Here is a 14,822-nt window from a genome sequence, read left to right on the forward strand (position 1 = left end):
AATCATCATCAAACGCCACCGACGTCGGGCAAGCGCAAAGCCTCGCTCTACCAGCCCGGCTCGACAAAGCCCGCTAAGGCCCGTTACCTTTGCCGTCATGTAGAGGAGGTTGTTGAGCACGAACGCCGTGGCCTGCGCCGATCCCCAGCCGGCCCCCTCAGCCAGCGCCCACCACCCCCCCCCGCCCCCCCCGGCCCCCCGCCGTTCTCCCCCCCCCTCCTCCTCCCCCCCACCCCTGCAGCCTCCGCCCCCCCCCCATCGCCGCGGCGACGGGGAAGCTGCCGTCGTCGTCGCAGGGCTCGGCGGTGAGCGGCGACGCCGACGCCGCCTCGTCGCTCTCCGGCGTCTCCGCCGGCGTCGCCGATGGCGGCGCGCCGGACGCCGCGTGGCAGGAAGACGCCGGCGGGGCCGAGGACGGGGGGCGGCCGCCACCGCCGCCGCCACCGCCGCCACCGCCGCCACCCCACAGTTCGATATTGTAGAGCCACGGCAGAAGGTAGGCCAGCATGGCCTGGCGTCCCGAAGGACGGTCGTGGGGAAGCGCTGGCTTATCTCTGTCGTGGCAGTCGGGAGGGAGGGAGGGGGAGGAGGGGGCGGAGGGAGGGGAGGGAGGGAGGTGAGAGAGGGAGGGAGGTAAGGGAGGGAGGGGAGGGAGGGAGGGGAGGGAGGGGAAGGAGGGAGGTGAGAGAGGGAGGGAGGTAAGGGAGGGAAGGAGGGAGGGGAGGTAGGGGAGGGAGGGAGGTGAGAGAGGGAGGTAAGGGAGGTGAGGAAGGGAGAGGGAGGAGAGGGAGGGAGGGAGGGAGGGAGGGAAAAGTGAGGCAGAGAGAGAGAAGATAGGGAGAGAGAGGTAGACAACAACAACGTCACACGCAGCAACAACATCGTCCACAACAACAACCAGCTCAGCCCAAACAACAACAACCGACAACAACCACCTTCTTGGTTCTTTCGGTAAAGTCACGCAGAAGGGAAGTAATAAAATAATAAAAACAAAACACAATAAAATACAATTCTCACGACGTTTCGGCCACAACGCAAGCAGCCGTCCTCGGGTGAAGAACAGGTCTGTCGGAAAGACAGCGTCTGAATGGTCATTCAGAAGAACAAGTCTGTCGGAAAGACAGAGTCTAAATGAGAAAATAACCACCAACAACAACAACGTCAGCCACAACGACGCAGACCCCCCCCCCCGCCCCCCCTCCCCCCCCCGCCCTCACCAGAGAACACAGCGAGGGTGAGCTCCGGGTAGGCACGCGCTATCCCCTCGGACAGGCGGTGGGCCGACATGGCGTAGAGGTGGGGGGGCGGCACGTGCAGCCCCAGCGTCACCCCGTCCGCCTTCAGGCCGTCCATCTTCTGCGCGTAGTGGAACAGCTTCCCTTCGCACACCTGTGGGCGGGGGGGGGGCGGGGCGGGGCGGGGGGGGGAGCGAAAAGTTCCACGCGACGTCACTGGATAGCCTCCCCCCCCCCCCAACGCTGAGGTGCCGTGGTGGCTAGGAGATGTTGACTACCTCGCCCGGTACACAGGAGGTCGTGGGATTGATTTCGACCCTGACGCCTGCTGCTGTATATTTGGAGTTTGCGTGTCTCTCTCTCTCTCCGTGGTGAGATGTTAACTACCTCGCCTGGTATACAGGAGGTCGTGGGTTTGATCCCAACGCTGACGATGCCTGCTGCTGTATATTTAGAGTTTGCGTGTCTCTCTCCGTGGCGAGATGTTGACTACCTCGCCTGGTACGCAGGAGGTCATGGGTTTGATCCCGACCCCTGACGATGTCTGCTGCTGCTGCTGTATACTTAGAGTTTGGCTCGCACCTGCAGGAGCTGCATGGAGGCCTCGTACACCTCCCTGTTGGTGTCGGAGGCCATGAAGAGGACGAGGTTGAGAAGCGTCACCATGTCCACCACGTGGTCCCTGCCGGGGGACGATCGGCGCGGCGGGAGATTAGCCGGCGTCGCTCAACGCCGATCGGCACTGTTGGCTACGTACGATGCGAAAGAAGTTCAACATACATACACACACACTCACTCGCAAAAAGTTCACACACTCACCGACCCTTGCAAAACGACGCACCATCCTGGTCCACGTGAACCCGCCCACCCACCCACCCACGCACCCACTCACTCACTCACTCACCCACCCATCCATCCACTCACTCACCCACCCACCACGCACTCCCCATCCACCATCAACCACTCACTCACTCACCCATCCAACCACTCACTCACCCACCCATCCATCCACTCGCTCACCACCACCCGCACGCACCCATCCACCCATCCAACCACTCACTCACTCACCCATTCAACCACTCACTCACCCACCCATCCATCCACTCACGTCACTCACCCACCCACCCACGCACCCATCCACCCATCCAACCACTCACTCACTCACCCATCCAACCACTCACTCACCCACCCATCCATCCACGTCACTCACCCACCCACCCACGCACCCCATCCAACCACTCACTCACTCACCCATCCAACCACTCACTCACCCACCCATCCATCCACTCACTTACCCACGCCTTCCACCCACTCACTCCCTCACCCACCCATCCATCCACCCACCCATCCACCCACTCACTCACCCACCCACCACCACCCATCCACCCCACTCACTCCCTCACCCACCCACTCACCCACCCACCCACCCACCCACCCACCCACCCACCCACCCACTCACCCACCACCCACTCACCCCACTCACACCACCACCCCACCCACCCACTCACCCACTCCCCCACTCACCCACCCACTCACCCACCCACCCATCCACCCACTCACCCACCCACCCATCCACTCACCCACCCATCCACTCACCCACCCACCCACTCACCACCACTCACCCCACCCACTCACCCACCCACCTCACCCACCCACTCACCCACCCACCCACCCACCCACCCGCCCACAGCCACTCACCCCGCCCACCCACCCACCCCCACCCACTCACCCACCCACTCACCCACCCACCCACTCACTCACCCACCCATCCACCCACTCCCTCCCTCACCCACCCATCCACCCACTCCCTCACCCACCCACCCATCCACCCACTCAACCCACCCACCCCACCCCACCCCACCGTACCTAGTAGTGAACGCAGCCGTAAATGCCTTGAAGCAGCCGGCAGAGACGCGGGCACTGCCCGTGTAGCAGCGGTCGATCACCCACGCTAGCAAGTTCGCCTGGTCCGGGTTCAACTCCAGCAGCAGACCCACGGCCTCACAGCCCAGCTGGTGAACCTACAGGCAACGTGGAAGCCTTCAACAGCGTGTCGGGGCAAGTGCCGCTAGCGCACCTACGAAGGGGCGGTGGTGGGGCCCCGCACCGCACACGGCCGCCTTTGTCTTCCCGGCGCTGATGTGTTTTTACGCACTGCACCATGTTCTAGATTTGAAGCTTTCGTGACTGCAAGGATTCATATTCTTAGGTTTAATCGGTAAAGTCACGTAGGTAAAAAATTAAAATAAAAAAAAGTAAAATAAAATAAAAATCACGACGTTTCGGAGGCAACACAAGCTTCTGTCTTCAGGTCGAACCGTCACAGCCACGACAGCTGTATCAAGTACTTGATACAGCAATCGTGCTGTGACGATTATCTGAAAGAGAAATTTCTCTTTACTTGATACAGCAGTCGTGCTGTGACGGTTCCACCTGAAGACGGAAGCTTGTGTTGCCTCCGAAACGTCGTGATTTTCATTTTATTTTTATTTTACTTTTATTAATTTAAATGTTTTACCTACGTGACTTTACCGAAAAAACCTAAGAATACGGAAGCTTGTGTTGCCTCCGAAACGTCGTGATTTTTATTTTATTTTTATTTTACTTTTATTAATTTTAATTTTTTACCTACGTGACTTTACCGAAAAAACCTAAGAATACACTGCACCATGTGCTCATTTATAGCCGGGTCGATCTAAAGAAAGTCCCCAGGATCGGTTCAGATAATCGTCACCGATGTCGGTGGCTGCCAGCGGGAATCAAAGTCGGGGGCGCCAGGCACGCTGGCGCAACCACACGCTCATGCGTGTGACAACACGGGTGCAATCATGGGCATAACACGCGGGTACAGATACGTGTGTGCGTGCGTGCGCGCGTGTACGCACACTCGTGCGTGTGCGCGTGCATACGTGGGTGGATTGGTGGGTGAGTGAACGAGCGAGCGAACGAGCGAGCCAACGAATAAGCGAGCGAGGTAGGGAAAAAACGACGTGGGCGGCGAGCGGGCAAGTGAACCGGCAGTTCAGTGGGCGAATTGTACAAGCGAATTAGTGCATGGGCGAGTGGGCGAGCGAATGGGTAGTGAGGTGGGCGAACGACAGAATCAATGGATGTACGAATGAGTGAGCGGGAAAACATACCCGGGGGTCCTGGCAAGCCAGGATATTGTCCAGCCACTTGTATAGGTAGCCGTCCGGTGACAGGCCCACATTGTCGAACACGGGGCCACAACACAGCACCGCCGACATAGCCTGCGCCAGACACACACCGCCCCCGGTTTGCACACATGGTCTTGGTTCACTCGCACGGCCACCCCGGTTCACACACACAGCGTCAGGTACACACACACACAGCGTCAGGTACACACACACACAGCGTCAGGTACACACACACACAGCGTCAGGTACACACACACACAGCGTCAGGTTCACACACGCACAGCGTCAGGTACACACACACACAGCGTCAGGTACACACACACACAGCGTCAGGTACACACACGCACAACGTCAGGTACACACACACACAGCGTCAGGTACACACACGCACAGCGTCAGGTACACACACACACAGCGTCAGGTACACACACACACAGCGTCAGGTACACACACACACAGCGTCAGGTACACACACACACAGCGTCAGGTACACACACGCACAGCGTCAGGTACACACACACAGCGTCAGGTACACACACACAGCGTCAGGTACACACACACACAGCGTCAGATACACACATACAGCGTCAGGTACACACACACACAGCGTCAGGTACACACACACACAGCGTCAGGTACACACACACAGCGTCAGGTACACACACACAGCGTCAGGTACACACACACACAGCGTCAGGTACACACACACACAGCGTCAGGTACACACACACACAGCGTCAGGTACACACACACACAGCGTCAGGTACACACACACACAGCGTCAGGTACACACACACACAGCGTCAGGTACACACACACAGCGTCAGGTACACACACACAGCGTCAGGTACACACACACACAGCGTCAGGTACACACACGCACAGCGTCAGGTACACACACGCACAGCGTCAGGTACACACACACACAGCGTCAGGTACACACACACCCAGCGTCAGGTTCACACACACAGCGTCAGGTACACACACACAGCGTCAGGTACACACACACACAGCGTCAGGTACACACACACACAGCGTCAGGTTCACACACACAGCGTCAGGTACACACACACACAGCGTCAGGTACACACACACACAGTGTCAGGTACACACACACAGCGTCAGGTACACACACACAGCGTCAGGTACACACACACACAGCGTATTGGGAGGGGGGGGCGGGGCTAAAAGATCACGTGGTGTTCCATTGATTGGCTACCACATTCTGATAAGCTCCTCCCCCCTCCTCCCCCTTAACTTGTATTTAAGAACTTGCATCTTGGATTCCCTGCCTCACTTGATGCAGCAAATCTGGCTGTGATGGTCCCACCTGATGACGGAGACTTGTGTTGCCTCCGAAACGTGGTGATTTTTATTATTTTATTTTTATTAAATTTTTTACCTACGTGACTTTACCAAAAAAACTAAGAGTTTGAATCTTCTTCTTGGCTCTTTCGGTAAAGTCACGTAGAAGGGAAGTAATAAAATAATAAAAATCAAACATGATAAAATAATTCTCACGACGTTTCGGCCACCACGCAAGCAGCCGTCCTCAGGTGAAGAACAGGTCTGTCGATAAGACAGACTCTGTCTTATCGATAAGACACACTCTGTCTTATCGACAGTCTTATCGACAGACCTGTTCTTCACCTGAGGACGGCTGCTTGCGTGGTGGCCGAAACGTCGTGAGAATTATTTCATTATGTTTAATTTCTACTATTTTATTATTTCCCTTCTACGTGACTTTACCGAAAGAACCAAGAAGATGAATCCCTGCTGCAGTCACGAAAGAAGCTTTAAATCGAAAAGTATGAATCTTATGACCGCTGTCGCAGGCAGAGCAGGATGGAGTCGCATGTTAAGAGAGTAGAGGTGGTGGAAGAGGAGGACCAGCAGCGACGGAGGTTCCGTGCCTTGAGCGCCGAGTACTGGTGACGGTTGATCTGGTGGTGGCGGTCACGGTAGCGATCCAGCGGAGTGAACATGATGCTGAAGGGCCCGGCCCATTGGCTGAAGAGCAGGAAGAGGCTGTGGCGTAGAGACTGTTGCGGGAAGAGGTAGCGTCGCTGGTCCACTGTGGAAGGCAAAATAGTAGAGACGTAATGGTTATTAAAAAAATGGGACCTTTTTTTCAGTATTAAAGTATGAAAAAGTAATATGAGGTTTTACCCTTCGATTTAAAGCTTCTTTCGTGACTGCAGGGATTCATCTTCTTGGTTCTTTCGGTAAAGTCGTCACGTAGAAGGGAAATAATAAAACAATAAAATAATTCTCACGACGTTTCGGCCACAACGCAAGCAGCCGTCAACAGGTGGAGAACAGGTCTGTCGGAAAGACAGCGTCTGGCTCATTCAGACGCTGTCTTTCCGACAGACCTGTTCTTCACCTGAGGACCTGTTCTTCACCTGAGGACGGCTGCTTGCGTTGTGGCCGAAACGTCGTAAGAATTATTTAATTATGTTTTATTTTTATTATTTTATTATTTCCCTTCTACGTGACTTTACCGAAAGAACCAAGAATAGAAAAAAAAGGTTTTACCCTTTTTGGCGAAAAAACACGAGTGGTGTTAGGATGTTCAAACACCAAATAGATACATTTAGCAAGGAACCAAGTTCCTGCATTAACCACACACGGGACCTGTGGTGAACATATGGCTCTGATCATACTGGTAGGAACCTCCTGGTTACACCAGCCCACAGGGGATTATTGTGTCCGTCGTGCAGGGAGGGGCTGGGTGGGGAGGGAGGGGCTGGGTGGGGGGTGAGAGGGGTGGGGCTGGGGGTGGGGTGGAGAGGGTGGGGCTGGGAGGGGTGGGGCTGGTGGGTCGGGGCTGGTCACCCCGTGGTGCCCTTATAAAACTCAACGTTTAACCTACTCACGCCGGCTTGTGCCCGCCCTCACAGTCGGGCATATTTGCGGAATACACCACGCCGCCGTTGACCCTGCAGGTCATTGACCGAGCAACCCAACGTGTTCCTACCAGCTCCCTCCGCAGGAATGTGTTATATGGACATTGTCATTGAAACTGATTGGCCTACACCAGAAACAGCCCTCTTCATGGCCTAGTCTCACCACCAGTGTCAGACCAGAAAACAACACCACAAGGCGAACGGCACACCCCGAACTAGAAATGATAACAATTGTTACTGTTCATACCTTCTAGATTTGAAGCTTTAGTGACTGCAACGATTCATATTCCTAGGTTTTTTCGATAAAGTCACGTAGGTAAAACATTTTAATTTATAAAAGTAAAATATTTTATCAATTTAAATTTGTTTACCTACGTGACTTTACCGAAAAAACCTAAGAATATTGTTCATACCTGTTCAATTGTTACCGTTTGCAATTTCTAATGAGCCGATGGGTTCAGAGGCGCGCGGGGAAAACCATCGGACGAGACGGGAACGGCAGCAGCCGGCGTCGCGCAAGCGGCAGTGCCAACGGTCGCCCAAGCTCTGCCGTCCCACGTTGGCACCATTTTTGGCCAGCTCCCGCCAATGCGCCGCTTTGTTGTTGTGCGTCATTCACCGCAAGGCGGATCGCGGATCGAGAATCGTGGCTCACGGATCACGGCTCACGGATCACAGCTCACAACTCAAGGCCAGAGGTCGCAAACGGGTTTTGATTCCTTACCCGTACCCGTACCCGGCCGCACCAGGGTCGCAAACGGGTACCCGTACCTGGCCGGGTATCGGGTAGGGTACGGGTCTCAGGTACCCGGTTGCGACCTCTGCTCAAGACCCACGACTCACAGCTCACGACTCACAACTCACGACTCACAGCTCACAACCCACAGCTCACAACTCAAGGCCCACGACTCACAGCCCACAGCTCACAACTCACAGTCCACAACTCACAACTCACAGCCCACAACTCACAGCTCACAACTCACAGCCCACAACTCACAACTCACAGCCCACAACTCAAGGCCCATGACTCACAGCTCACAACCCACAGCTCACAACTCACAGCTCACAACTCACAACTCACAGCCCACAACTCACAACTCACAGCTCACAGCTCACAACCCACAGCTCACAACTCACAGCTCACAACTCACAACTCACAGCCCACAACTCACAGCTCACAACTCACAGCCCACAACTCACAACTCACAGCCCACAACTCAAGGCCCACAGCCCACAGCTCACAACTCACAACTCACAGCCCACAACTCACAGCTCACAACTCACAACTCACAGCCCACAACTCACAGCTCACAACCCACAACTCACAGCCCACAACTCACAACTCACAGCCCACAACTCAAGGCCCACAGCCCACAGCTCACAACTCACAACTCACAGCCCACAACTCACAGCTCACAACTCACAACTCACAGCCCACAACTCACAGCTCACAACTCACAACTCACAGCCCACAACTCACAACTCACAGCCCACAACTCAAGGCCCACAGCCCACAATTCAAGGCCCACGACTCACAGCTCACAACTCACAGCTCACAGCCCACAACTCACAGCTCACGACTCAAGGCCCACGACTCACAGCTCACAACTCACAGCTCACAACTCACAGCTCACAACTCACAGCTCACAACTCACAGCTCACAACTCACAGCTCACAACTCACAGCTCACAACTCACAGCTCACAACTCACAGCTCACAACTCACAGCTCACAACTCACAGCTCACAACTCACAGCTCACAACTCACAGCTCACAACTCACAGCTCACAACTCACAGCTCACAACTCACAGCTCACAACTCACAGCTCACAACTCACAGCTCACAACTCAAGGCCCACGACTCACAGCTCACAACCCACAGCTCACAACTCACAGCTCACAACTCACAGCTCACAACTCACATCCCACAACTCACAGCTCACAACTCACAGCTCACAACTCAAGGCCCACGACTCACAGCTCACAACTCACAGCTCACAACTCACAGCTCACAACTCACAGCTCACAACTCACAGCTCACAACTCACAGCTCACAACTCACAGCTCACAACTCACAGCTCACAACTCACAGCTCACAACTCACAGCTCACAACTCAAGGCCCACGACTCAAGGCCCACGACTCACAGCTCACAACTCACAGCTCACAACTCACAGCTCACAACTCACAGCTCACAACTCACAGCTCACAACTCACAGCTCACAACTCACAGCTCACAACTCACAGCTCACAACTCACAGCTCACAATTCAAGGCCCACGACTCACAGCTCACAACCCACAGCTCACAACTCACAGCTCACAACTCACAGCTCACAACTCACAGCTCACAACTCACAGCCCACAACTCACAGCTCACAACTCACAGCTCACAACTCAAGGCCCACGACTCACAGCTCGCAACTCACAGCTCACAACTCACAGCTCACAACTCACAGCTCACAACTCACAGCTCACAACTCACAGCTCACAACTCACAGCTCACAACTCACAGCTCACAACTCACAGCTCACAACTCAAGGCCCACGACTCACAGCCCACAACTCACAACTCAAGGCCCACGACTCACAGCCCACAGCTCACAGCTCACAGCCCACAACTCACAACTCAAGGCCCACAACTCACAACTCACAGCCCACAGCTCACAGCCCACAGCTCACAACTCAAGGCCCACGACTCACAGCCCACAGCCCACAGCTCACAGCCCACAGCCCACAACTCACAACTCAAGGCCCACGACCCGCACACCGAGGCCCACGGCGAGCGAGCGCCGCCGCCGCCGCCGCACTCACCGCGCACGTTCTGGACGAGGTTGGCCACCAGCGCGCTGAAGTGGGCGCGGATGTCCTTGAGCAGCTCCGAGTCCTTGTCGCTCTCGGACTCGAGCAGAGCGCGCGTCAGGTCCACGTACTCCACAAAGACGGCGCTCAGCGACAGAGACTCCTTGTCCAGCCCCCCGCTTGCGCTGCGGGGGGTGAGAGGTGAGAGGTCAGAGTTCGCAAGGTAAAGGAGGGGGGGAGGGGGGCCCTGCAAGCGGCTGCTCGCGCCATTCCTATCTTATGTTACCTTGACGAGATTTGTACGTAGCACGACAATGGAGTGAAGTGAAGAACTGGGTTCTGGGTAAGGGGTGGTGCGGTTATAGCTATAAACTATTTAGAGGAATCCGATAAGTTACAAAGCTCTCTTTCGCAGATGTCCAGTAGCGGCAGGTCACAAGGTTACAACGACAAACGATGAAGAAACACGACAGGAGTGCAATGAGTAGGAAAGGTAAACTAATCGCTTGAAAATATAAACAAATAAAATACCAAACAATTTCGATTTTACCAGTGCAGGCCCCAATGAGCTCAATCGCCGTGGCGATCTCACCAGACGTTTGCACGAGAGACAGACGGAGGAGGGGGGAGACTTGTGGTCTATGTAAACGTGACTCCTTGTAAAAAAACGTGTCAGTTTTGTTGCCAGATAGAAGGGTAATAAGTATAACCCGTAAAAACAAAGTTTTTCACTATAAATCCTTTATATGTGTGGCGGCTAGAGTCCTCTCGTCCTCTGGCTTGAGATGGCTGCCACCTATGGGTCAGATGATTGCATGGCAGCATTAAGCAATTGGTAATTAAATATCATATTTTTCTTCTAAAAAGTGTAAAATTTTGGAAAAAAAATTTCACGAACATTAATTGTCACGCACAACGAGTCTGCGTGCAAAATGTCAGCTCGATTGGATCACGGGAAGTGGGTTAAAAAAACGACCGAAAGATTTGCACGGTCCTAAGCAAGCAAGCAAGCAAGTGAACTTAATATAAAGAATTAAAAAAAAACAATTATCAGGAGGGGGGAGATTTGGTCTCGCGAGTGAGACCAAATCTCCCCCCTCCTGATAATTGTTTTTTTTTAATTTAAATGCCCGGGACACCGTGGAAGAGTGTGGCAGGTTACCCACGCGTTACCCCACCACCGTACGCACACAAAATAAAAATATTGGGGGGGGGGGGGGCGTGGGGGGGTGTCACCTGTGGCTGAAGACGCCGGCGTCGGCGAGCAGCTCGAAGATCTTGACGAGCTGGACCCGGAGCACGTCCCTCCGTCTCCTGCGCTTCACATTCTACACGGAGCACACGGAGGGGGAGGGAGGGAGGCGATGGAGAGGGTGGAGGAGGAGGTGATGGTGGAGGAGGGGCACACGGAGGGGCAGGAGGAGGAGGAGGGAGGGAGGGATGGAGGCGATGGGGAGGGTGGAGGAGGTGATGGTGGATAACACGGAGGGGGAGGAGGAGGACGAGGGAGGGAGGGAGGCGATGGAGAGGGTGGAGGAGGAGGGAGGGAGGGTGGCGATGGGGAGGGTGGAGGAGGAGGTGATGGTGGAGGAGGCGATGGGGAGGGTGGAGGAGGAGGTGATGGTGGAGGAGGCGATGGAGAGGGTGGAGGAGGAGGAGATGGTGGAGGAGGGGCACACGGAGGGGGAGGAGGAGGAGGTGATGGTGGAGGAGGCGATGGGGAGGGTGGAGGAGGAGGAGATGGTGGAGGAGGGGCACACGGAGGGGGAGGAGGACGAGGGAGGGAGGGAGGGAGGCGATGGGGAGGGTGGAGGAGGAGGAGGTGATGGTGGAGGAGGAGGGGCACACGAAGGGGGAGGATGGAGGACAGAAGGAGGCAAGAGGGAAGCGGGAAGAGAAGGGGGAGGTAGGGAGGAGGAGGGCATGGACGATGGAGAGGGTGAAAGACACGACGAAGGGGGAGAGACGAGGGGACGGAGGAGTTGAGAAAGGAGGTGGGGGGGGGGGGGCGAGGAGAGAGGACGAGAATCAGGAGGATGAGCACAGAGGAGGCACGAGGGCACAAGGGAGACGAGACACAGGAAGACGCGTCTATTTTCTAACGGGGATGCACGCAGCGTCTGGATGCGACCACAAACATCGATGGCGTGTTTATTTTAGAGAGGGTGGTACCACGGTGGCGTCGACTACCTCGCCTGGTGTGCAGGAGGTCGTGGGTTCGATCCTGACCCTGAAGCCTGCTGCTGTGTATTTGGAGTTTGCGTGTCTCTCTCTCTCCGTGGTGAGATGTTAACTACCTCGCCTGGTCTACAGGAGGTCGTGGGTTCGATCCCGACCCTGAAGCCTGCTGCTGTATATTTGGGGTTTGCGTGTCTATATCTCTCTCATCATCACTGCGGTGGCTAGGAGATGTTGACTACCTCGCCTGGTGTGCAGGAGGTCGCGGGTTTAATCCCGACCCCGACGCCTGCTGCTGTATATTTGGAGTTTGCGTGTCTCTCTCTCCGTGGTCGCGTGGATTTTTCTCCGGGTCCTGCGTTTTTTTCCCCCTCCACATTTAGAATGAACGTCACGCGTTTTAGGAGATTTAGCTGTGCTACATTCCCCCGTGATGAGCCACTTCGTTGGGCTATCATTTGTGACGGCCAAGTCGTTTCAGAAAATAAGCCGTACAAAAAATCACGACGTTTCGGAGGCAACACAAGTCTCCGTCATCAGGTGGGACCGTCACAGCCAGATTTACTGCATCAAGTGAGGCAGCGATTCCAAGATGCAAGTTCTTAAATACAAGTTAAGGGGGAGGAGGGGGGAGGAGCTTATCAGAATGTGGTAGCCAATGAATGGAACACCTCGTGTTCTCTTTTAGCCCCGCCTCCCAATACGTTCCATTGATTGGCTACCACATTCTGATAAGCTCCTCACCCCTCCTCCCCCTTAACTTGTATTTAAGAACTTGCATCTTGGAATCTTTGCCTCACTTGATGAAGCAAATCTGGCTGTGACGGTCCCACCTGATGACGGAGACTTGTGTTGCCTCCGAAACGTCGTGATTTTTTGCTATTTTATTTTTATTAATTTTAATTTCATTTTTTACCTACGTGACTTTACCAAAAAAAACCCTAAGAGTATGAATCCTTGCAGTCACGAAAGCTTCAAATCTAGAATTAAGCCATACAACTCAGTGGGGACTGAGCTGGTAAAAATAAAAATGGGTAGAGGTCACAGGGCGCGAGTCGGGTCACAGAAAGAACAAAAAAAATTAACCCGTAAAAACAAAGTTTTTCACTATAAATCCTTTATATGCGTGGCATCGGTTTTATTTTATTATTCATTTCTGTTTTTCTTGAGTAAGAGTTTTATTTTTATCACATTGGTATTTTAAATTAAATATGAAAAAAAATTGTCACGCACAACGAGTCTGTGTGCAAAATGTCAGCTCGATTGGATCACGGGAAGTGGGTTAAAAAACGACCGAAAGATTTGCACGGTCGTAAGCGCGCAAGCAAGCAAGCAAGTGAACTTAATTTAAAGGATTTAAAAACCTGCATCTCACCTCCGGCCTTCTGTCGAGGGCTTCCTTGATGACGGGGTGAAGGTCTTCGATGAGGTCACTGGGATAAGAGCAGAGGGTGCCAACAGCGGCATCAACATCAGCAGCAGCAGCAGAGCCATTATCATCAGTGGGAGCATCATCATCATCAGCAGCAGCAGAATCATCATCATCAGTGGCAGCATCATCATCAACAGCAGTAGCAGCAGCAGAGCCATCATCCGTAGCAGCATCATTATCAGGGGGAGCATCATCATCATCAGTGGCAGCATCATCAGCATCATCATCAGTAGCATCATCATCATCTTCAGTAGCAGCATCATCATCAGTAGCATCATCATCATCAGTCGCATCATCATCAGTAGCAGCATCATCAGTAGCATCATCATCATTAGTAGCATCATCATCAGTAGCATCATGATCAGTAGCATCATCATTATCAGTCGCATCATCATCAGTAGCAGCATCATCATCATCAGTAGCATCATCATTATCAGTAGCATCATCATCATCAGTGGGAGTATCGTCATCAGTATCATGATCATCATCAGTAGCATCATCATCAGTAGCATCATCAGTAGCAGCAGCATCATCATCAGTAGCATCATCATCATCATCAGTAGCAGCAGCATCATCACAGTAGCATCATCATCATCAGTAGCAGCAGCATCATCATCAGTAGCATCATCATCATCATCAGTAGCAGCAGCATCATCAGTAGCATCATCATCATCAGTAGCAGCATCATCATCATCATCAGTGGCAGCATCATCAGTAGCAGCATCATCATCAGTAGCATCATCATCATCAGCAGTGGGAGCGTCATCATCAGTATCATGATCATCATCATCAGTAGCAGCAGCAGGGGTGTATTTCAAGTCGACCGACCGCCACGTGGCACCGGTTCCGTCCCGGTGAAGCGTGCGTGCGTGAGTGCGAGCGTGCGTGCGTGAGTGCGAGCGAGCGTGCGAGCGAGCGTGCGTGAGTGCGAGCGAGCGTGCGTGAGTGCGAGCGAGCGTGCGTGCGAGCCGTGGGGGGGGTGCTCGCCGTTCACCGGAACACGTAGGCGTTGGTGTGTCCCAGGCCCAGCACGAGCGACTCGGTGATCTCCATGCTCTCGGAGCGGATGAGCGGCACGATGTGCTTGAACAGCGAGGCGGGAGACGGAGTGCT

General features: G+C 54.1%; 1 protein-coding gene across 1 annotated transcript; it reads right to left on the reverse strand.

Annotated features, from left to right (window-relative positions):
* Window positions 1-87: 87 nt before the first annotated feature.
* Window positions 88-14,816, reverse strand: LOC144955112 (protein furry homolog-like; the record flags this gene model as incomplete). Its single annotated transcript, XM_078885448.1, has 10 exons — window positions 14,704-14,816; window positions 13,653-13,710; window positions 11,336-11,427; window positions 10,112-10,284; window positions 6,307-6,467; window positions 4,376-4,486; window positions 3,102-3,256; window positions 1,818-1,917; window positions 1,218-1,389; window positions 88-554 (listed from the first exon to the last, which is right to left on the reverse strand). Coding segments are annotated over exons 1-10 (1,548 nt in total), but the record flags the coding sequence as incomplete, so codon positions are not given.
* Window positions 14,817-14,822: the final 6 nt, after the last annotated feature.

This window comes from Lampetra fluviatilis, unplaced genomic scaffold (assembly GCF_964198595.1).
Source record: "Lampetra fluviatilis unplaced genomic scaffold, kcLamFluv1.1 SCAFFOLD_1471, whole genome shotgun sequence".
NCBI classification, from domain to species: Eukaryota; Metazoa; Chordata; class Hyperoartia; order Petromyzontiformes; family Petromyzontidae; genus Lampetra; species Lampetra fluviatilis.